The following is a 25,185-nucleotide window of genomic DNA, read 5'->3' as shown; positions in this document are numbered from 1 at the left end:
TACAAGTTACCATGTGATGATCGGTGAGATCGTCACTTTGCGGTATAATATCTATATCGGTTAGATTGGTTCCCTATGATATAATTAAATCTAGTGTATGATTTAGACGATGAGTGGGACCACTGACATTCTGCTTGACCCCAAAGGAGTTTAATAAATCTGTAAACGCAGTCCCTAACGCATCGTTTGTGTTATCTACGTGTATGTTAAAATCTCCAACAATTATTGCTTTATCGGCATTGACCAATAGATCTGAGAGAAAGTCTGCAAACTCTTTTAGGAAATCAGCATATGGTCCTGGAGGTCTATATACAGTAGCCAAGGCTAGAGATAATAGGGATTTATTTCTTACATCTAAGAGCGCAACGTTTAGCACCAGTACTTCAAATGAATTAAACCTGTGACCTGTTTTCTGAGTTACATTAATAATATCTCTATAGATTGTTGCAACAACGCCGCCACGACCGATCAGACGGGGCTCATGTTTATAACAGTATCCTGGCGGAGTAGACTCATTTAGACCGAAATACTCGTTTGGTTTAAGCCAGGTTTCAGTAAGGCAAAGTACATCGAAGCTATTATCTGTGACCATTTCATTTACAATAGGAGCTCCACCCGAGGTGGTGGAGCTCCTTTGGTTGAGTTTCGGTCGCGCCGAGGTGGACCTATTTGCTTCCAAGGAGACCACACATTGTCATCTGTGGTTCTCCATCAGTCTTCCAGCCCCTCTGGGGTTGGACGCTATGGTGCAGCCGTGGCCAAGGTCACGCCTGTACGCCTTTCCCCCGATTGCTCTGCTACCAGGAGTTCTGGAAAGGGTTCGCCGGGATGGGGTCAGCTTACTATTAGTAGCCCCGTTCTGGCAGGCCCGAGTATGGTTCACGGACCTGATTTCTTTCCTGGACGGCTCTCCTTTGGAGCTCCCGGTCAGGAGGGATCTTCTCTCTCAGGCGGGCGGCACGATATTTCACCCTCGCCCAGAATTGTGGAAATTGTGGGCTTGGCCTCTGAGGGGGCCCAGCTCATAGATTCTGGTCTCTGAATCGAGGTTGTTGAGACCATTCTTCACTCCAGAGCTCCATCCACGAGGAAGCTTTATGCCTTGAAGTGGAAACTTTTCACTTCTTGGTGTGGAGAACACCTGCAGGACCCAGTTAACTGCCCAGTGGGTGCAGTGCTGGAATTCCTCCAGGAGCGCTTCTCCACAGGGTTATCCCCCTCCACACTAAAGGTGTATGTGGCGGCACTAGCTGCTTACCATGTCCCTTTCAGTGGAGTTTCTCTCGGAAGACACCCGCTTATAACTCGTTTCCTTCGTGGCACTTTGAGGCTGAGGCCAACAGTTCGTACGAGGGTGCCGACCTGGGATCTGGCCATTGTATTAGAAGGTCTTTCACTAGCTCCTTTTGAACCTATCGAAGAAGTTCCTGAGAAGTTTCTCACTTTTAAAACTATCTTTCTACTTGCTATCTCCTCACTAAAAAGAATCGGAGAGTCGCAGGCTCTGTCGGTTTCACCCTCGTGCCTGGAATTTTCGCCTGGCATGGTTAAGGCTTTTCTGCATCCTAGACCAGGGTACGTTCCCAAGGTCCCTACTAATGTTGTTAGACCTACGGTTCTGCAGGCTTTCTGTCCTCCATTTATGTCATCGGACCAGGAGAAACTTAATTTACTCTGCCCTGTTAGGGCATTAGACGCTTATGTCCACAGAGCTGCCCTGTGGAGGAAATCAGAACAACTATTTGTATGTTTCGGGCCACCCAGGAAAGGGTGTCCTGCGTCTAAACAGAGAATGAGCAAGTGGGTGGTCAAGGCTATCTCACTTGCTCATGAGTCGGCTGGCCAGCCTTCACCTTTGGCTGTTCGAGCCCACTCTACCAGGAATATGGCTGCTTCCAAAGCTCTATTGTCGGGAGTTTCCCTGAGTGATGTTTGTGATGCGGCTGGATGGTCTTCACCGCATACTTTTATTAAGTTTCTATGACCTAGACTTAAGCTCTACCCCTGGGGCACAGGTGCTCTCGTCCTCTGTGCGCTAGTTCTCACATGGCGGTCATTTGGTCCTATGGCGACGTGGGTATTCGCGTTCCCACAGCGTTTGACGCAGCTCGAAGTTCCCTTGAAAGGGAACGTCTCGGTTACGTATGTAACCCTAGTTCCCTGATAGGGAACGAGACGCTGCGTCGTTCCGCCATACTCCCGGCACTCCCGTTAGCGCTTCCTTCAGGCCTATCAGAAGCTACTGCGCTTGTGTTTTTGGGGTGCTTTATAGTTTCCTGGTCGATGACGTCACCCGCCTATGACGTTTCATCTCTCCATTGGGCTGATTCCATACGTGCTTCATGACGCACAACGCAGGGGCGTTCCCACAGTGTTTGGCGCAGCGTCTCGTCCCTATAATGGAACTAGGGTTACATACGTAACCGAGATGATTTTTTAGCTTGAGGATACTGATAGAAATCCAGTTTAGACCTGCATATTTCTCAAAGGATTTTCTTCTGCCATCTGCCCATGATAGTTGTATTAAAGTTAGAGCGCAAGCAATTGTTATATTAGTAGAATTTAACTGAAGGCAGTCTTGTTTATTTTTCCAGTGACTTTTTACACTACATCTGTGAGCTAATGGCTGATAAAGACACCCATAAAATGTTTGACAGGAATACAGGAATCAAGCCTGTCAGAATAATCGCCCTCCCAATCCACTGGCAAAAGGGGGTTTAACTCTATGAGTCCCAGAGCAGTGAGCCGGTTACTGTCAGGATACTGGCACACTGAGCACAGAGTGAGTGTACAGAGAGGGTATTACTGCATTATTCACAGAATATATGCCTGGCCTCAATGAAACTTTGCCTATTCTGCCTCTAGCTCTTTCATACGGAGATATCACACACGATGAGGATGTAACTGGACATGAATGATTAACTGGATGACTGGATTATAAAGGAGACAGACAGTACAGCAGTAAATATTTAGGTAAGGAACCACCATAATTGATTCCTACTGTTAATTTCCATACTATTTTTCTTATTTTGTTGGACACAAGAAAGTAGAGAGTCTACAAATTGAAAAGATTTCCTTTGTGTTACGGCTATTGATATGAATAAGTCCAGATCTTCATGATACAGAGAGTAAAATAATTGATGTGTTAAATATGATATTATTTGTAATATTATATTATATTATATTATATTATATTATATGTTTTATTTGTAGCAGCACAGAAGGGGTTTAAAAAACTTTCACCTAAAAAAGGGATACAATGTGCATTTACTTGTGGAAAAAAGAACATCACCATCATAAAAATGTAAAGTTTCCTCAGTAAAATTCACTGGAATAGTAGCAGCATGCTTGTGTCACACTGTACCGCAGTGAAGTGATTTTGTAGCACCTTGAGGGCTAAAATTGACAGGCCACGTGCATGACTGCCTCAGGGTAGTTCATAGTATATTGCTCTTCCTGACCCTCATAATTTCTATTGTCAAGATTCCGATTTTCAGATGCGGAACTTTGGGCCAGGTGTACAAGTGTAATGATCAGTTTAATTGTTTGACTTAAAATCTAATTACACTATTAATCATTGCAGTAAACTGCATACAAATTGGAGTGGAGATGGCTTGAAAACATGTTTCCCAGGAATAAAGAAACATTGATTATTAAAGAAAAAATCTAATTAGGGCAATTAATTACAGGGATTTTTTTTACCACAGATAAGGATTGCTTATTGCCTAATTTTTTTTTACTGTGGTAAAAAATACTGTAACGCAGTACCGGGTAACTGTTTTTATGAACGTTTTATTTTGCATTTATTAATGGATATACTGCCCACAGTTGGTTGCCAAACACAATTGTATTAACATGTATAATGTTTTTTATGTTTCTGCAATGCTGTTATTAAGGATCTGTCAGGATGTACTTAGGATGTCAAAAATTAATGCATTATTTTAGAGACATGTTTTCAAAACTAAATATGAAATGTATAATACGATTCATTTGTAGTGTGACGGTGTGAAAAGCAGGAAGGATGCAGTGTGTTGTGATGTTGTGTCTCCTGCTGCTGATACTGTCCTGTAGTGCTAGTAGCAAGAACAGAAGAAAGAACAGACAGAAGCCTGACAACACTGTCAACCAAAATGAAGTCAAAAGTAAGTAATCTGTCTGTCTGCCTGTCTGTCTGTCTGTCTACCCAAACCTCTCTAATGTTTTTCAGAGAATTTTTTTTTTTTTTTTTTTTTTACAATTGCTTGAACCAATTTCTCAATACTTTGGTTACTTTTTCAAAACTCTTCACACAGTGAGCACAACAGCAGTCTATGTGTGCTAAACTGTGGATAATTTTACATTGCTTTGGCACAAAATGCATTCAATGACTACATCTTTCAAATTACATTATTTTCTCACTTCGGTTTTCCTGGCTTGTAACTTTTCTGTGTTTTCTGTGTTTCCTTTCTTTTTCCAATGTTTCTAGAATGTTCTCTTTTGTTGTCACAATCACTCATTGTTTGACTGATTTGATTCAACTGTTCCTTGTTCAGCCCTTTAATTACTTAAATACTCATTTATTTTTAGTTGGATGTTATTCTCCTGTGTTCCAGATTTCTCCTGTGCTCCTGCATGTTTTTTGTTTTGTTTTATTGTTTAATAAAATGACTGCTGTGTATAGATCCTGTCTCAACTTCTTTTCCTTCCTGCAACTAACTGTGACAGAAGAACAGTCCTACATATGGATCTACCAGCAGTTCAGATTCTCCTCCTAAGCCAGGAGGACAGCACCCTTGAGGACCACACAAGAAACTTTTTTTTCATAACTGGTGCCCTTGGTGCATCATCCTGATTCCTCCCCTGTGTGTGTTTCTTAGAGCTGGTCTAAACAGTCAAACTAAAGCATGCTTGCCTGGAGATGGTCCTCGGGGGATTTTTTGTGAATACATTGAGTGAGTGTTATTCCACTCTGGTTCCTCCTGGACAGTGGTTGAGGAGGAAGAAGTAAAAGCTCCAGATCCCATTCAGCCCCTTGTCAAGCCTAACACTGACCCTGAGCCTGAGGCACGGAGCCAGAGCCTGGTGCCACTTCCATCCCGGTGCTGGAGCCTTCCCCAAAGTCTGACCAGGGGTGAGAGAAGGCACCAATGTCAATCCCAGAAGGTGTTTTAGTGGAGTTCGAGGGCATGGATTTGAGCCCTGCCCATACTTCTGCCACTGAGGGTGAGCTGAAGGTGTTTTAGCGGAGTTCGAGGGCATGGAGTGGAGGGCATGGAGTGGAGCCATGCCCATACTTCTGCCACTGAGGGTGATCTGAGCCCAGACCCTCCTAAACGGTATGATGATCTGAATTATATCGGTGTCCAAAATAACGGTCTCCCCTAATCCTTTCCAGTTGCCAGTCTTCTTTGTCACTGCTGGACCTGCCCAGCTCCAAGTCTTTTTTGTCACCACTGGTTCCGCCCAGCTCCAAATCTCCTTCGTTGCAGCTAATTAGACCCAGCTCCAAGTCTCCTTCGTCGCCACTGGTCCCGCCCAGCCTCCCACTCCCTCCTCCTCTGACTACTCCATTAAATTCCTCAGCCCTGCCTCAGCTGGCTCCCTTCAGACCCTTCTTCAGTGGCTCTGCCAAGCTGCTTGGATCCGCCTTGGGCTTCCTGGTCCACAGCCTTGGTGTGTTGTTCCTCTGGCTCCACCTCGGGCCTCCGAGCCAGTTACTCCACCTCGGCCCATCGACAAGTCAGCTCCACCTAGGTTTCTTGCTCCCTTGGCTACACCAGCTCCCTTGCCACTCCGACTCCACCTTGGTCAGTCATCGCTCTGCCTCCACCACAGACTTCAGGGCCAACGACTGCGCCTCATCCTGCCTCATCTTTGCTTCGGCTCCGTTGGATTCCTTCTTTCCTCTGGCTCCTCCTCAATCCTCTCTCCCACTGGCTCAGTCGACACCCTGGCTTCACCTCGGCTGCTCGTCACCGCTGCTCCACCTTGGCCTCCTGGTCGTTCCAGTGTCGCCCAGTCCCTCCGTACACCAGACTCCACATGGGTCTACACCTCTCCCGGCTTCACCTCAGTCATTTGGGCTCATGACTGCTGCACATAGATCCTGCCTCAACTTCTCTTCCTTTCTGCAACCAACTGTGACAGAAGGCTGCACTTTTTTTGTATGGCAAATAATACTTTCAACAGTACAAATGCATTGCTGTATGTGGTACTGTAACAGGATTCACAGTTACTATTTTCTGTTGATCTGACAATAAATTATAGTCTCCAAACCCTTTCACCATGCGTCCTTACTCATGTTCTTCCTGGCTGTTGACCCTGTTTGTTTCCTTGTTGTTGTTGGTTTCTTTTTCCATTGTCAGAAATTGTAACACTGTGTTGTGCTTTATATATTCTTGCCAATCGAAGGTTCATGAGATGCACCCCTGAGCTGTTGATCATTGGTTGATTTAATGCTTTACATTCCCAATTTATAGTGAGATTTAAGATTTACCTGTGCAATTTATCAATACAGGACACATTTACAGAAGAGTTTAATAGAAATGTATAGAAAATAATGCTTGACAGATTATGACAAGTTCAACCATTTTGCTTTTAATAATTTATGCAGTGAACTAATTCCTAGAGGTTTTGGGGGTAAGACTATGCAACAAAGAGCCAGAATAGTATATTCTGATCAACATGAGCAATTGATAATGTAGGAAACAGCAGATAATTGTACATAATCAATTGCATGAATGTAGTAAAGCATTGACAATTTGATCAAAATAATGAAAAATTGCTTTTATGATTTGCACAAGTGACTAGATGATGTGGAAGTTGAACAGGTAGTTTTGAGAATTAGTTGTGATCTGAGAAATGCACCAAAGCATCTCAGAAAAAACTGTAGTGTTTTTAAGGTCATTGTTTTTTTTTTAGTGTGTTTGTTGGGTGAAAACTACTTGTTAGTATGAGTTGATTTAAGACATGCATGAAGTGTTTTGAAAGTTTTGGTGCATTTTGGACATCAAATAAACTTCTGTACAAAACTAAAAGTTAATTAGGAGAACTAGAAAAAGTGTAATTTTGAGAAAGACCAAAATATTGAGAAATGTGTCCTAGAAATTGTAAAAAATAAAATTTAAAAAAGCTGTTGTTTTATTTTTCTGCAGCTCTGTTCTGTCCAGTGGAGTTGGCCTTTTTGGTGGACAGTTCAGAGAAAGCTACAATACTTCTGTTTGAGAGGCAGAGGGATTTCGTGTTGCGCTTCAGCACCAGGCTGATGCAGATGCAGGTGCCCGGCTGGCGTATGCGGGTGAGAATCGCCGTCCTGCAGTACAGCAGCAACGTCTTAGTGGAGCACAACTTCCGGGACTGGCAGGACATAGATGTGTTCCAAAGCCGAGTGGATGCTATGACCTACATCGGCCAAGGCACCTTCTCAGCTTATGCCATCTCAAACGCCACTCAGCTCTTCGTCCGAGAGACAGCGGCCAGCAGCTTAAGAGCAGTGCTTCTGTTGACGGATGGGATTGACCACCCGCGCAGCCCCAGTGCTGGGACTGCAGCTGCAGATGCAAAGATCAACAACATCCGTATGTTTGTCATTGGGCTGTCGGGATCCACACGAGACGAGCAAGACAACGGTAGACTGAGGTCCATCGCCAGCGCACCGCCTCAGCAGCACCTGTTCAGCCTCACTGACCCACAGCTAGATGAAAAGCTCTTCAGGGAACTGGTGAGTGTTTGGAGTAGGACATGTTTGGAGTAGGACCTCGAAGGCATAAGAGATGGTTAGGATGCATTTCCTCCAAGCTAACAGGACATGTACCCAGAACATCAGTCTACAATGCTCTCTTTTCTCTTTTACAGAGTGAACTTGCGAACACAGTTGTAAGTACAGTTATCTCATAAAAATATTCAAATACTCAGTTTTTCAACAGTTTCTCTGTTTTTCAAACTGATATGTGATGGATAACAGTCATTTTACTATAATGACCAGCTAACTGTACATTATCCTACTTATTACATAAATGTTGTTGATAAATGTAAGTATTTATAAATGTCTGCAAAACTGCAAAGCACAAAGTCCACTTCAAAGGGAGTTTTTTCTTCCTAGAATGTACACTTGACAATTTTCCTAATTTAAATAATTCCCGCCCAAGGCATACGCAAAATAGGGCAATTCCGAAACATGTTCGAAGAAGGAGCTTCATAGAGACAGAAACTAAATAGAGCTTTACTTACAGACTAGGAAGGGAGATGTTGCATTAATGTAAAATATGTGAAAAATAATGTTTTTTTGAACATTCAACCATGAAATCCTATTCGAGACCCCAAAAACAAAATCAGGACCTTGTAAAAGGTCATAAAATGGCCTATTTAAAATAAAATAAAATAGTTACGGTTATGTTTGGTTCTATGGACTCTTATTGTGATATTCTGTTTTGTTTTCCTTGGTTTCTGTTTCCCTGCTGTGTTTAGTTTCGATTTCCTATAGGCTTATGATTAAATCCTTGTTTGTTTCTATAGTTACGTATTATCCCGAGCCTTGTTATATTCCCTGTTTGGCTATGCCCTTTGTCGTGTATCTTTCGTGTTCATTAAAGAATTTGTTATTTCGGTGTCAGTGTTTGGATCACGACAATCATACACATGACAAAAATAAAATAAAATAAAAAGTAGTAAACACTGCGATTCCACATAATATGGCATGCTGTATCACTTATCTCTAATGGCTTATTTCTCTGTTACAGTGTCCTCAGCCCAAATCCTGTCTGTGTGATAAAGGAAAGAGAGGTCCTCCTGGAAAACCAGTGAGTTCATATCTAAATCAGTTTGACAGCCCAGTCAATTCTCATCATATCATATCCAGCTTTCTCTGCAGATTGATAAAATAGGAAATAATTGTAGATGTTCATAATCACAAAAGTACCAACATGATTAATCTGTCATTGGCTCTTAAACATTACAGCCAGGGTCATTACAGTTAACTATAACTAAAACCATAAAAACGTTTGATTCTTGAAATAAAGGTAACACTTTATTGTGATGGTCTCTTTTGAAAATTCTGTTTAACTAAGTAACTTTGCAACAACATGTCAACTTATTAAACTCTCATTAAAGTATTAGTAGACTGCCTGCTTCATATCTGCAAACACTTTATTGTGATGGTCCTCCAACAGACATTCTACTGACTATAAGAAACTTTGCAACTACATGTCAACTTATTCTAACCCTAACCCTACCAGTCTACTAATACTCTAATGAGTTATTAGACATGTACAGTAGGTGCAACGTTACTTGTAGCCAACAGAATGTCTTAAAGTGACCATCAAAATAAAGTGAAACCGAAATAAAATACTGCAAACTTTAACTGAAATAAAATAAAATATCAAAACTATTTTTTTTCAGCTAGTTACAAAAACAACAGCATTTCTCATTTCCATTTCGTTTTACTTGAAGTACTAAAATTACCAAAACTAAAACTTTTAAAAATAATAAAAATCACAAAAACATAACAAAATGACTAAAAAAGTAAACTAAAATTCAAATGAAAGCAGAATTTTTTTGAAAAACAACTATTTAATAATATTAACAGAAATTACAACAGTCTCTCCATAATACTAAAATAACAGCTTAATATTTTTTTTTTTTTTTTTTTGTCTAATCAGTCTCTGAATACTCTGAATGGAGACATCAGACCTATGATGTGGAAGACAGTTTCAAACACTACAGTAGATCCTGGCCTGATCCATGCACATGAACAAACAAAGTTCGAATTGTTTGAGGAAGAATTGTTAAACAGCAGTAATCCTCTCTCTGAGCTGTGTTTGATCTAACAATGTGAAGCGGTTAACTCCATCGCTCTGAGTCTGAAAGCCCTGGTTTACAGCCAGAGCAGAGCAGGTGGATTCAGGACGATCAGAGAGGCGGTACATGAAAGCGTAGGAAGTGTTTCCCACACTGCAAGTGTAGCAGGTGCTGGAGCATTCAAGAGGACCCCTCTGTGCTTTCAAATATGTGTACGCTTCACAGGGGGTTTAGGATCAAGACCAGGGCCCAGTTGTCCAAAAGTAATCTAATCAGATTTCGGCTATTGGATTGGATCAAACCTTGAAAATGGGTCGTTCAAAAGAAAAAAAGGATTCTGAAATTGGATTAGATCACAAAATACAATCTTGGTTTTGATTGATCAGCAAATTGTCAATTTGTGTTGTTTAAAACTTTTTAGTAAGATTGTGTTAAGAAAAATGTTTGCTTTCCCCCAAGACACTTTGCATTCACTTCACTCTCAAAACTTGAGTTCTTTGCAAATTGACACAGTTTATTGGAAGAACGCAAATCTTTTGCAAAAGAACTCAAAAGTATTAAAATATATAATTGTTCCCATCACCATATCCCTTTAGTGCCACAGTAAAGGTCTTATTGTTTAAAGGAAATTGAAAATGAAAGGGGATGCTTGTTTGTTGTTTACTTTCTCTTCAAATAAAACACTTCAAGTGACCCGACATTGACTCTTCTACCTTTTGATGTCCAAATATAGATAAATCTGATCCAGATTAAACTTTTTGAACAACAGGGCCCATGGGATTATGCAGTGTTAAACAAACAAAAAGTTTTGCATCAAAATCAACACTCATAAATCTATGCAGAATTAATGTGGAGGTCAAATCCACTGACTCAGAACTTAAATGGGAAAGCTTTCACTTGTCAGTAAATACCTAGTTCTTGGCCTGAAACTAGATGGTGCAGGCTATTAGTCTTTAATAGTTTTAATATTCTTATATAGGTCTTTAACTCATTTGGTAGCAATCACGTCATTTATATACATAGCACAGCTGATTGGTTGTTGTTGCATCAGCAGCCAATGAGCTGCGGCTCAACATTCAACCATGCTATTTAAAATGTATGTTTGAAGTTATTTTGCCTGCTCATTCTATAACTTCTTGTAAATATTAGGGTAAACCAGGCGATCCAGGAGTTGATGGGCCTCCTGGTCCTAAAGGATCTAAAGTAAGTACAATTTGAATACAAATTCTGTGTTATTTTTTGTTCGCTTAAGATGAACAGAGTTGTGATTTTTGATTGGAAAATTATTTTATATATAAATATATTACATAAAAAAATAGAGATGACACGTATAGACCAGAGGTAAACTACCACCTAGCAACCAGTCAGAACATAGCAACACCCTGGCGACCACCCACTACACCCTGGAATTGTGGAAGCGAGTTGTGCACAGGCAAAAATCACTTGTATTTTCCTCAGAACATGTAAAGAATTGTTCTCAAATCTGATTTTAGGGTTTTCTCTTTTTATTCATAGGGGGAAGGAGGTTTAAATGGACGTCCAGGATTAGAGGGTATAAGGGTACTATATCCTCATATATTATTATGTATATATTTTTATTATTACATTAGTATGTATATTTTTTTGCATGTTCATTGGTTGGTTTCTGAGCGATCAAGTCTGTTGTTTTGTTACAGGGAAGACCAGGACCAAGAGGAGAAAAGGCTAGTATATTTGACTTAATGACAGTGTATTCCGTAATTTTACTGTACAACATGAAGCTATTCTGCTTGTCAGTAAATTATGAAAGCTGTTTAATCCTGACTGATGCTTTTAAAACATCAGGAGACTATGTCACAGAAGACAGCCTGAGGATGAAGCGTTATAGATGATATTAGACACATGATAATGAAATTAACTTCCACTCTCTCTCCGTATAGGGTGGAAAAGGAGAATGTGGCACCCCAGGGGTGAAAGGAGATGAAGTACGTTTTGTAAATGATTCTCTTGATCTGTGGTCTGCGGCCCACAATCTGTCATGATGATCCTGTCCTTCATTCCCACAGGGCCAGGACGGACCTCCTGGACCACGTGGACAACGAGGAGATCAGGTTGCCTTTTTTATCCTCTTTTTATAGTGTTAAAAATGTTGGGATTTGTACGATTTTTTTTAAATAAGTCTCTTATGTTCACCAAGGCGGCATTTATTTGATCTAAAATACAGTAAAAACAGAAATATTATTACTGTTCAACTGTATTACTGTTTTCAATTTTAATATATTTTTTTAAATGATGGCAAAGGTGAATTTTCAGCATCATTACTCCAATCTTCAGTGTCACATGATCCTTCAGAAATTATTCTAATATGCTGCTCAAGAAACATTTATTATTATTATCAATGTTGAAAACAGTTGTGTACAATTCTTTTTCAGGATTCTTTGATAAATAAAAAGTTCAAAAGAACAGCATTTATCTGAAATAGAAAGCTTTTGTAAAATAATAATTGTTTGTACTTTTTTATCAATTTAGTGCATCCTTGCTGAATAAAAGTATTAATTTCTTTAAAAAAATAATATTCTAACTAACCCCAAACTTTTGAATGGTACTGTATAATGTTACAAAAGCTTTCTATTTCAGATAAATGCTGTTCTTTTAAACTTTCTATTAGTCAAAGAATCCTAAAAAAAATGTTTCAACATTGATAATAATAATACATGTCTCTTGAGTAGTAAATCAGAATATTAGAATGATTTCTGAATGATCATGATTGGATTAATGATGCTGAAAATTCAGCTTTGACATCATAGGAATAAATTACATTTTAAAATATATTCAAATAGAAAATGGTTATTTTAAATTGTAATAATATTTCACAATATTCCTGTTTTTATGTTATTTTTGATCAAATAAATGCAGCCTTGGTGAGCATAAGAGACTTCTTTTAAAATTGTTAAGAAATCTTACCGATCCCAGACTTTTGAACGGTAGTGTGTGTGTGTGTGTGTGTGTGTGCAAAAAAGGTACTATTTGCTATTTTATCAAATATTTTGATAAAAAAAAATAAACAAACAGTATAAATGAATCAAATATTACCAATATTAAATAAATATTAATTATTATTAAATTGAATTATTAAATTGAATTATTAAATATTTGATATAATTACAGTAATGAATGAAGAGTAACATACCTCCCAAACTCAGTGAGGAAATGATCCCACTCACACAGTCAGATAGCCTCTCCTCCCTGCACTTATGGAATGTGATTGAGGGATCAAGTGCTGTTCTTACACTAATGTAACATAGCTAAAGAAGTGAATCCAGGCCTACACGCCATTGTTCCTCTCTGACGGGTTTCTTTGTTCCTCTGGATTAGCATGGGGACAGGGGTTACTATCTCCTGCCCTCCTACTTCAATCTCTGTCCTTGTGGTTTTGGTTTGATGACAGTTTGTAGCCTCCATTTTTTGACCCGATTCAGATTTAGAGAGCTTCAGTTTCCCACACAGTCTATTCTCTGGTGTGTCTGGCTGTCATGTGTCCAGTTAAAACACATTATAATTGATGGCATAGCTTGGTAGAGGTCTAGTACACTGTAAAAGTCCTTCAATATTTAAATAGACACCCTCTTTCAGTACAACTAGCTCATAGATCATAGATGTGATTTGCGTGTAAAATATAATAGACTAATAAATTAATGTCTACCTGTTTCAGGGACTGAGCGGCAACCCTGGTGACTCTGGCCCTGAGGGCCCTGTTGGACCTAAAGTAAGGATGTTGCATCTCACCATTATGATGTGGTATTATGAATGGAAACATGAAAATGATATGGATCATGGAATGACAGTGACATCTTTCCCAGGGTGAGAGAGGACCTAGCGGACCCACCGGACATCCAGGGGACCCAGGGGTTGGGTTTCCTGGTGCAAAGGTAATGACTTTAGATTAGCTAATTAGTTTTGATTTCAAGATAATGCCAAACATATTTTAATATCTGGTTAGACAACATTTGTTACACAACATTTCAATCCGTGTTCTGCAGTGACATGCTACATTTTTATTTATAATTGTCATGCATGCAGTTTATGTATTTTATGAATAATTGAGATAACAAGACAATTGTCACACCACAGAACTGTTTTCTTTTATATACACTTCCATTCATAAGTTTGGGTTCAGTACTATTTTTTTTTTTTCAGCAAGGATACATTAAATTTATCAAATGTGACAGCACAGACCTTTACGTTGTCACAAAAATATTCAATTTCAAATGAATTATATTCTTTGAACTTTCTATTTGTCAAATAATCCTGAAAAAAAATGTATCATGGTTTCCACTGATAACTTGATAATAATAAGAAATGTTTCTTGAGCAGCAAAACAGCATATTAAAATGATTTCTGAAGGATCATGTGATGCTGAAGACTGGAGTAATGATGCTGAAAATTCAGCTTTGCATCACAAAAATATATTACACACACACACACACACACACACACACACACACACACACACACACACACACACACGCACACACACACACACACACACACACACACACACACACACACACACACACACACACATATATATAGTTATTTTATATTTTAATAATATTTTACAAGATTACTGTTTTTAGTGTACAGCTATGTTGAGCATATGAAACTTTACCATTAAAGAAATGTACGCACCCCAAACTTTTGAACAGTAGTGTATCAGTATGCAGTTTTTATTATAATTATAATGTAATCATATCCATGTAAACTCTTTGTGTTTTGTAAGGGGGAAAAAGGTAGCCAAGGCAGACCTGGGCCCACCGGGCCTGTTGGTATAGGGGAGCCAGGAATGCCTGTGAGTGAAGTGATTCGGCAGTAGAGGGAGACACATCCTCAGTCATGTGTTTTTCTGCAACAGGCAACTATCGGGCATCTTATCCACTGGGTATGTATAGTATAATGTGCTAATATTTCATATCTGTTTGTTAGGGCCAATCAGGACCTCAAGGAGTTCAAGGCAACCAAGGGTTTCCAGGAGAAGGTTTACCAGGGCCAAAGGCAAGAGTTAACAATACAAACCTCTATCTACCTCCCCTTGTGAAAAATAAGTGTGCTTAATTGTTTTTAATGTGCACTTGAAGTGTACTTTATATCTTAAAAAATTACATTTATAAAAAAAACAGGCAAGCCACTTAAGTGTACTAAAGAGAGTACACTTTCATGACTGTTTCTTCAAACATTTAAGTGCACTTTTTAAAAATGGATTAAAAAGTGAATAATGTCAAATTAAATTTTTTAAAGTACATTTTATTCATTATGTTTTAATTATCTTTTTTCATGCTTTAAAGAAGTACACTTGTTTTGATGTGTTGACTAACATATTAAAGCCCATGTGAAGTATTTGATAATAATTTAGTTTAGTTTGTTATTCGATATTTCATTTAAAGTTAAGACTGAATTGCAACTTCATTTATACTTACATTTAAAGTATGTACTAAACATTATAAGTGTGTAATTAAAAATATATTTAAATACTTGTATATTTTAGTTTACCATAATATTTTAGCATATTTAGTTAGCTTGTCAGTACATTCAGTACACTTTAACCATATTTCAATAACAATAGAAATAAATATGAAATTACATAAGTGGGTCAAAAAAGCACCCTATAAAGTTCAGCTAATTTCATTTATTAAAAATTTAAATTATAATACATTTTCATTCAATTTTAAATTAACATGTAATTAAGTGTCTGAAAACATTACATACATTAACACACTCAGGTATATTCCTTTAAAGTGTATCATTTCCTTAAGTACTATTTTTGCTATGTAAAAATGCTAGTATGCTAAAGTGCGCTGCTCATGTGATTGACATCTAATTATGTACTGAATAATGTAATGATGCTTTCAGGGTGACCGGGGATTTGAGGGTCCTAAAGGTGTACGTGGACCTCCTGGGTTTAGCATCAAGGGTGATAAGGTACAATACATTATAAAAAAAAAAAAAAAATTACATGCTGTCGTGGAGTGTAATCAGATCCAACAATAAGACACTGCTCTAAGTACTTATTTCCTTCTTCTGTAGGGTAACACAGGGGAACTGGGTTTACCTGGACTGATGGGATTTCCAGGAGTAGGGATCCAGGGTGAAAAGGTAAAGCAAAGTTCTTATCTATCCATAGGTTGCACCCAAATGCCGACATTGTTTTATAGGAAATCATAGTACAGCATTCAATTTGAAAATACTTTTTGATGTGGCATCTCTGGCTGCAGGGAGACCTGGGACCCATTGGACCACCTGGACCAAGAGGCCCCACTGGAGTGGGCATGGTGGGCCCTAAGGTGCAGTGTGTGTGTGTGTGTGTGTGTGTGTGGTTCGTTCAAGTAAACCCTACATTATGGGGACAAAATGTCCCCACAAAGATGGAAATCCTTGTCCGTGTGAGGTATTTTTTTGGTCCCCATTAGGAAAACAGCTTATAAATCATAGAGAATAGTGTTTTTTGAAAGTCATTTCAAAAAGTTATTTTCAGAAAGTTTTCTGTTATGCAAAGGTTTAGGGATAGAATATACAGTTTGTACAGTATAAAATCATTATGTCTATGGAAAGTCCCCACAAAACATGGAAACCCAATGCGTGCATGCGGTTATTGAATGCAAGACATCTTTATATTTCTATGATCATAAATAATGCAGTAAATAAGACTTTTAAAGGGATGGTTCACTCTCAAAAGAAACTCACTGTCATATGGTTTCAAATCAGTAAAACTAATTAAAATAATTGTAATAATTAAAATAAATATGAAATAAAACAAAATATAAATATTAGATATAAAAACAAATGTAAAAATTGGAAGTTTTAAATGTCGCTTTGGCAACTAACTGAAATACTGTAAATTTGTTGTAAATACATTACTGTAAATGTCACTGTAAATACTAAAATGACTAAAACTGAAATGAGTTTTCATTAAAGCTATATAGAAATATAAAACATAATATTCAAATAAAACAATAGTATATAAATAATACTACAATAACACTGTTTAAAACGTTTGGGATGAATTATTCCATTAATGGTTTGTGTGATTATCAGTGTTTGTGATTGTATAAATGTTCCCAGGGAGATCAAGGCTTTCCAGGAGAATCTGGGCCACAAGGTGAGAGAGGAATAGGAGAACCAGGACCAAAAGTATGTACAATTTTAATGTCCTCACAAACCAAATTAAATATTAACTATATGACCATATACAGGTGAAACTCGAAAAATTTGAATATCGTGCAAAAGTTCATTTATTTCAGTAATTCAACTTAAAAGGTGAAACTAATATATTATATAGACTCATTACATGCAAAGTGAGATATTTCAAGCCTTTATTTGTTGTAATTTTGATGATTATGGCTTACAGCTTATAAAAAAACCTTTTCACAATATTCTAATTTTTCGAGTTTCACCTGTATTTAATATACTCTATGTTTTATGTAATAGTGATATAGTTGTTTCATGAATTAAGGGTGAACCAGGACCAGATGGAGCACCTGGCATTCCTGGCATCCCAGGTGAAGATGGCTCTGTGGGTCCAAAGGTACAGTGAAACACAACATCCTGGCTCACAGGTTTCTTGTAATATGGTTACTATTTCATTTAAAAATTAACCAATGGACCGTCACTTAAGCTACCCTTAACAATTAATGAATGTCATATAAAGTCATAAGTTTTAAGGTGTGCCTTAAATGTCTACATATTTCTGGAGCCACTGTGACTATAACACATTCTTATTTGACAGCAAATACAGGAAAGCTTCAATAAAGCACACATGCATTGCTTTCCTATATTGTTTCCTCACCCGGGCATTTCTGTCTTTTCTTTATTATGTTAGGGTGAGATGGGTTTGCCTGGTGCACGAGGTCCAGAAGGCTCACCTGGGAAAGGAATTCCCGGTGAGAAGGTATGACGTTTCTTTCTAAAAATGTTTCTTACTTACCACAATTATACGGATTAAGTTATAGTTGAAAAGCATCTCTCATGGTTAAACAGTGAGTTATACATTCAGTGAGTCCAGGAGTCAATATTTGCCCTTTTGGGAAACAATGTAATATATTTTCTGTCATTTGCAAACATTGTCTCATTCTCTGCGAACAATAAAGTAGTTTAACACAGGTTGTAACCATTTCAATTGGTGGAAAGATATCTGTCACCGGATGTTTTATATAATTTAGTTTAGGGCTGAATCTCACAAAACCAGCCAAGTCCAGATTGCATATCACATTGTTATCAAAAGAAAGTACTCTACTATTCAAAAGTTTGGGGTCAGTAAGGTTTTGCCTTTTTGTTACACTATTTTAAGGTGTCCCTGATACAATGTAACTACACATTTAAGTACTAAATCATATTAATTAACAACATGTAAGGGCTAGAATTAAGGTTTGGTTTAAGGTTAGTTGCATGTAATTATGCATAATATACTGTTTTTACTACAGTAAGTACATGACTGTAAAATAAAGTGTTACCGAAATGTATACTTTTGTTCAGAAGAGATGTATTCAATAGATTGAAAGTGAGTAAAAACATTTATAATGCTACAAAATATTTTTGTTTCAAATTAATGCTGTTCTTTTGACCCTTCTATTCATCAAAGAATCATGAAAATGAAAATGTATCACAGTTTCCTCAAAAATATTAAACGGCACAACTGTTTTCGATATTGATTAGGCCTATTATAATAAATGTTTCTGGAGCAGCAAATCAGCATTTTCAAATTAATTCTGAAGGATCATGTGACACTGAAGATTGAAGTAATGATGCTGAATATTCAGGTTTGCATCACAGGAATAAATTACATTTTCAAATATATTCAAATAGAAAACAGTTATTTTAAATTGTAAACTTATTTCAAAATATTATTGTTTTTACTGTATTTCGGATCAAATAAATACAATATTTGTGAGCATAAGTAATTTTTCAAAAACATAAAAATGTAATATTGTAATATTATTATTTTTGTAATTTTATGTTACGGTTTCCTTAATTTTTTTAGTATGGTAGTATTTGTTCTACTGCCTTTTTGCAGATTTTAATAAAAAACACTGTATTAGATTTTTTTTTTTTTTTTTACTGTCACAGCAATAATGATGCGAATCAACATTGTCTTAACATCAACCTTGAATAATGAGAATTACAAAAAAACTCAAAAGTAAATGTCTTAAAATATGCTGTCGCAAGTCCTAAAAATAGCCTCCATTTTCTTGCAAAATATAACATCTTAATATCTTACATGTGTATTCATGAGGCTTGAGTTTGAAATAAAATACTGCATAACATCATGCCACTCAACTCCATTTCAAAGTTAGTCTATGATCAAAAAGCTGAATAATCTCAAATACTGTCTTTGAATGTATTGAAGTGAAAAATGTCACTGTCATAATCACACTAAATAGTGTTTATGAATCTCTCCACAGGGGGACAGAGGTGACAGAGGATCTCGGGGTCTCCCAGGAAGCCCTGGAGCAGCGGGACCCCCAGGGGCCAAGGTGGGTGGGACACATTTACCCTTTACATTTAATTTTGCAATGTGGAGGTTAATGCCCAGGTTGTTATGTTTCGAGGTTTGGAATGTCATATTTCATGATCAGATGACTTTTAAGGAGTTCATAAATGGTCTTTAGAGTTTAGTTGTACACTTTTATGGTTTCTCATAATCAATAATTTAACAGTCGGCCTTGGGTTGTGAGAATATTCATCCATAAACCCATAAACTAATAAAATATATTGCAAATCTAAAATGTATTTCCTGGACTTTGTCACTAAAAAAGTCGTTGGAAATAGGCACAAAGCAACAACTCTTATAGGACATGCTGGATTCAATATATTATCTCATCAGTCTAAATTAATTTGTTATTTCAAAACCTACAAAATTAGCACAACCCTTGCTAGTGTTAAGGAAGAATGAGTTGATTTGAGACATGAATGAAGTGTTTTTGCATTTTGAATGTCAGATTAACTGCTGTCAAATTAACTGCTGAAATGTGTCCTAGCTATTGTTAATACAACTATTTTTTTCTTCAAAAGTATCTATATTGTTTTAAACTATAATTATATTCCATAAATGCTTTCTTGATATTCAATATTGCAGTAACACTCCTGCTCTTTATAAATTATAATATGATCGTTCACTGATCACAATGCCTTATATACAGTACACTATTACCATTTTTAAAAATGATTGCTATTAATACAATATGTCCTTTTCATTTATAGGGAGAACCAGGGAGTTTAGGTATGATGGGGTTACCTGGACCTCCGGGTCGAGGATTGCCTGGTTCAAAGGTATGTATATGTCTCACAAAAGTGCAAATAGAGATAGATGCTATTCACGCAAAGTGTAAAAAGAAGTAATATCCTGTTTGTACTAAAGGTAAATAGCCGAGAAATGGTGGGCGGAGCTAGTGAAAATAGCTTTTGCCAACAAGGTTGGCTATTTGCATTCTTACCTAATGTTATACATTATTGTATATACTGTACATGCTCTTCATCATTATGTTGGTTGCATATGTATTGTTAGGGTGAGCCAGGACCAGCAGGCCCCTCCGGTCCTGTTGGAGAGCCCGGTGTTGGGACTACAGGCCCTAAGGTTATAGATACAAATACATATTACATAGTTTAATAGGAGTTTTTTTTTTTTCTCTAATAAAATCTACATTGGCATGTTTCAGGGTGACAGAGGAAGTCCAGGACCAGTGGGGCCACTAGGAATGAAGGGGGAGGGTTACCCCGGACCACGGGTGCGTAAAGGAGATGAACAACACAGAAACAAAAGACTTTCAGAAAACAAAAGCAGTAATATCTATACATGTGATATATTCTCAGGGGTTTCCAGGGTTGCCTGGGCTGCCGGGTGAAGTTGGACCTGAAGGACAAGGAATTCCTGGTCCAAAGGTATTGGTCATTATGCAATTTTAAAATAAACAATTGCTGACTTTATATCTTTCAGAAAGTGAGCAAAGTAAGCGTTTCTGCTAAATTGATGTTGTTTTCAGGGAGACAGGGGCTCACCCGGAGCAACTGGCCCTTCAGGGCCCCCAGGAATTGGACTGATGGGATCAAAGGTTCAATATCACTAGAACATACTGTATGTAGAGCCAATACACATTTTATGTTGATTAATTCTTATGAGATTGTTATAGGGTGCAGTTGGCCAGCCTGGTGCTCCAGGTCTTCCAGGCCCTACAGGAGAGGGAATTCAGGGTCCCAAGGTAAGGCTCCAAGGCCTGCAGGCCTCATTATACGGTAGCTCTATCAACTAGGACATAAAGCAAAACATAACTTTATCATACAAAAGCTTAGAACTCTAAATAAACATTTTGTTATCACAGGGAAACTCTGGTTTTCAAGGGCCCCCTGGTCCAAGAGGGCCTCCAGGTGATGGCCTGCCAGGAGAGAAGGTACTAGAAAGGCAAACACTGACTGATTGTGATGTATGTCAGTATGGTTAATATAGTACTCTTCAAAAGACAATGTAACAAAGTCTGATGGTTTTAGGGTGACAGAGGCCTAGTGGGTGAGCGTGGGAGAAAAGGAGAGAGAGGAGAACATGGAGTGCCTGGACAATCAGGAACCAAGGTAATATCCAGTTATCAGTTAGCAAATGCTCATATCATGGTTTACTAGGCGGCCTTGTAGTTGAGACCAGCTAATTTGAGTCTAAGTGCAGGCTGAGACCTGTGAAGGTTGAGTCAGAGTCAAGGTTGAGACCACAGACCACAAAACATATCTAGTGTTGTAGTATTCAAGACTGGACTTGGGCTCGAGTCAAGAACAAGTCCAAATGCTCCCAAGTCCATAACAAGACCATACAGACTCAAGACAGAGTATAGCCGAGTTCTACAACACGGTTTCAAAATTTCAATTCTAGTCCTGGAGGCATTACAAGTACAAAAACCAGTGATCAAGTAATCAAGACAGTTTGTCTTCGGCTTGCAGCTATATTTCATCTGTTAGTTATTCGCTATCATGACTATCATTATTAAAGTGCAGTCACATTAATAAAAAAGTCCATATTGTAGCGATGAATGAAGCACTACTCACACAGATGTCACTTCCAAAACCAAGCTTTTTGTTGCGAATCTGCGTGAAGAACTTGAATCCGTTGCCGAATTTGCATGGGGAATTCTTTTACCATCACATAAAATTCTATTAAACCGACTGGATTTCATCCGTTAAAATTCACCAAACAATTTTAAACGTGACCGGACATTTACTCTAATGTAACCTCAACAGATTGTAGCCCACCTTTAATTCAGTTCCTATTTACCTAAAGCAGATGTTTCAAGATAATGTAGAATATCCAGAAAATACCCTGTTACTAATAAAATTCTACTTAAATTGTATAGGGAAAACCAGGAGAGAAGGGAGATCCTGGCCTATCTGTGAGTCAAAACATGTTTCATAAACACTTTGTCATCAGATACTCACAAATATTGTATAAATAACATACATTGAACTTCACCCCCGCAGAGAGAAGAGGTTATCAGAATAATCCGGGAAATATGTGGTATATAACCATCCCTACCACTCAAACTGCAAAACTATATATAGGCTGTTTAATCTGTGTTAGGTGGAGGCTCTTACTTTTTTTGCGTTTTCTCTCAGGATGTGGTGTGAAATGCCGGACGGGTCCTCTGGAGCTGGTCTTTATCATCGACAGCTCAGAGAGTGTGGGTCCGGAGAACTTTGAGGTCGTGAAGGACTTCGTGAACGCTCTGATCGATCGCATGTCCGTGAGCCGAGAAGCTACGCGTGTTGGGGTGGTGCAGTACAGTCATGTTGACGAGGTGGTGGCGAGTCTACAACAGCTGTCTGACCAGGCTGGCATCAAAACTGCTGTGCGCAGGATGCTGTACCTGGGCGAGGGCACCTTCACGGGCAGCGCCGTCCACCGGGCCACTCAGCTCTTTCAAGCAGCTCGGCCCGGCGTTAGAAAGGTTGCAGTCGTGTTGACGGATGGTCAGGCCGACAAGCGCGATGCAGTGAGCCTGAAAGACGCTGCAGAAGAGGCTCACGATGCTGGGATTGAAATCCTCGTGATTGGTATAATGAACAGAAGTGACTCCCAGTATGCAGAGTTTAAGAAGGAGATGAACATTTTGGCATCTGATCCTGATGAAGAGTATGTCTACTTAATTGATGACTTCATGAGACTGCACAGTACGTACTCCTGTATTTCTTTTAAATATGGTGTACTTGGCTAAATATTTTAATGCTAAGGTTTTGCGATTTTTCAGCACTGGAGATTAAACTGCTAAGTCAGATCTGTGAGCGTGATGATGGAACGCTCTTCACCCCAAACGGCAAAACATTCCCTCCATTTAGGCCTGATCCACTTCCAGATGGAACTGAAGCTTCCACCAGTGATTATTTCATCACAGTAGGCAAAGAGGTCATTTTGCATACTACAGAAAAACACCGTAAAAAGAAGACACTATACAGATTGAGCAAAATGTTTTTTAAAGAGAAATATTAAACTTGTCAGTCAAATTAAAATGGTAGAGCCCCGCACATGATGTGAAAAAAAAAAAAAAAAAAAAAAGATGTTTTGAGCACAAATTAAAGATTTGCTCCCATATTTTAGGTAAATCATGGCCACGATTTCCCTAAGATGAGGGAATTAATTAATGAAATGTGGCCATGAATTAAGTCATGAATCTCATGATTAAGTTTTTTTTTTTTTAATGATGTGTGGGCTTCGTAAAAATACACTTAAAATATAAACTTTTTTAACAAGAAAAACGTCACGTTGATTTCGTGATGTAACCATCAAGTAAAAAAGTAATAACATATTTTCCTTACACCTAATCATTATTTTCAAAAACATTTTTAAATTTATTTTTCAAAATAAAAAAGGAACAACTTTTTTTTTCAAATATCTAATCAGTTATGAATACTAAGAAATTAAAGCCCTGCTCATCGCTAAAGTAATTTATAAAATGTCATTATATTTACATGCATTTCTGAATAAATTAATAGATCTGGACACAAAATGCTGTTAATATCATAAAATATGAACAGAAATAACAAAAACATTGATATGGAGAAAAAGTAGCACATAAAATGATCGATAATCATAATGTAAACACCAACTGAAGGTGATATTTTGCTGGAAAGAGCTTATGTTTGTGCTGCCACAATGCCGCATGCCATACAGTCTGAAAAATTCTCTTTATCACAGGCTGAACTTCCAACAGAGTTTGAGAGCACCCTTTCTCCTCAACAACCAGATGAATATTATGACACGAATACTGACACAAACTGGAATACCTTTGACGAATCTGTCAATGAGCTCCCTAAGGTGACAGAGGCCCCAGCTGGAGATAAGATGAGACAGCAGTCCTCCATCTCAGTAGTAGGACCCCAGACGCCCATAAACTGGCGGCATGTTCCAGAAATCAGCCCTCCTCCACGAAATCTACCTGCACCGCCCCCTCAGCCTGATGCCTTCGTGAAAGGTAAATGCACTGGCTTACACCACAATTATCTATCATCCTGGGTCACTTCTTGAGCATTCACATTTAAATTTAGTTTGAATCCAGATTTTGTTCAAGTACTTCAGATCTATGTTGTTGTTGTTTTTCAGATGTAGACTGTAGGCAGGGATTGGACCCTGGGCCATGTAGAGAGTACAGGGTGATGTGGTACTATGACCCGGAGGCCAACTCGTGCGCACAATTCTGGTATGGTGGTTGCCAAGGCAACAGCAACCGCTTTGTGACAGAAGACATTTGTATAAGCGCTTGTGTGCAGACATAACACACATTCACAATAAAGCACAGGGCTTCATTCAGTAGATTTATTTTTCTTTTTTTTTAAGCTGTCAACTTTGCAGTCATGCACTATGCATTTTCATAGTACATGTCTTTTATGAGAACAGTAAGGAATCCTACACTGACTGTAGATCCGATTGTGGACCAACTACTTTAATTATTGTTTACTAGACTTAGTGCTGCTCCATTTTCTTGAGAATAACATGTATATTCTTCCTAGTCGCACTGAAAGTATCATTAATTTCTTCATTTTAAATAATCATTTTCTGTATGTTGCAACCTTAAAAATACAGCATTGTAAATATTTTTGTTTATTGTGATTTCCGTCAACTTACTAGTGAATTATAACTTACTTTTTCCAAAAAGTGGTAAAAAAGAGGTGATGGTAATCCCCTTTGTTTTAAAATAATTATGAAATATGCTTATATACATAATTTGGGGTCATCATATGTGGTCATCACCGGGCAATTCTGCAGGGAGTCCACCAATTACTGTTTAACTGCAAAGTATTTTTGTAAACAAAAAAAAATGCGTTAAATAATACATTACGTTAACTTCAAAGCTAATGTTAAGAAGCTAAAGTTCTGCTAAAGTGACCCTCCCTCATTAAACTGTATAAAGT

At 38.0% G+C, this 25,185-nt stretch overlaps 1 protein-coding gene across 1 annotated transcript; it reads left to right on the top strand.

Annotated features, from left to right (window-relative positions):
• Positions 1-2,817: 2,817 nt before the first annotated feature.
• On the top strand, positions 2,818-24,588 carry col28a1a (collagen, type XXVIII, alpha 1a). Its single transcript, XM_056254525.1, has 35 exons — positions 2,818-2,973; positions 3,997-4,142; positions 7,134-7,699; positions 7,834-7,854; positions 8,718-8,777; positions 10,924-10,977; positions 11,290-11,334; positions 11,451-11,477; positions 11,694-11,738; positions 11,820-11,864; positions 13,466-13,519; positions 13,614-13,682; positions 14,534-14,602; positions 14,737-14,805; positions 15,661-15,729; positions 15,835-15,903; positions 16,023-16,091; positions 16,870-16,938; positions 17,261-17,332; positions 17,627-17,695; positions 19,206-19,277; positions 20,005-20,073; positions 20,309-20,377; positions 20,460-20,528; positions 20,614-20,682; positions 20,784-20,852; positions 20,931-20,999; positions 21,120-21,188; positions 21,286-21,366; positions 22,137-22,172; positions 22,261-22,297; positions 22,396-22,950; positions 23,028-23,182; positions 23,972-24,248; positions 24,377-24,588. Exons 2-35 carry the CDS (start codon positions 4,022-4,024, stop codon positions 24,547-24,549), a joined length of 3,531 nt encoding a protein of 1,176 aa, XP_056110500.1. The 5' UTR covers positions 2,818-2,973; positions 3,997-4,021; the 3' UTR covers positions 24,550-24,588.
• Positions 24,589-25,185: the final 597 nt, after the last annotated feature.

The sequence above is a fragment of the Rhinichthys klamathensis genome, unplaced genomic scaffold, assembly GCF_029890125.1.
Source record: "Rhinichthys klamathensis goyatoka isolate OS25496 unplaced genomic scaffold, OSU_Roscu_1.1 h1tg000111l_1, whole genome shotgun sequence".
NCBI lineage: Eukaryota > Metazoa > Chordata > Actinopteri > Cypriniformes > Leuciscidae > Rhinichthys > Rhinichthys klamathensis.
This window is presented reverse-complemented; position numbering and strand designations above follow the sequence as displayed.

Coding starts and splice junctions, on each gene's coding strand:
- col28a1a (XM_056254525.1), top strand. CDS start 4,022: ATGCAGTGTGTTGTGATGTTGTGTCTCCTGCTGCTGATACTGTCCTGT. Junction 8,778..10,923: donor GAGGTCCTCCTGGAAAACCA/GTGAGTTCATAT, acceptor TGTAAATATTAG/GGTAAACCAGGCGATCCAGG. Junction 11,478..11,693: donor CAGGACCAAGAGGAGAAAAG/GCTAGTATATTT, acceptor CTCTCCGTATAG/GGTGGAAAAGGAGAATGTGG.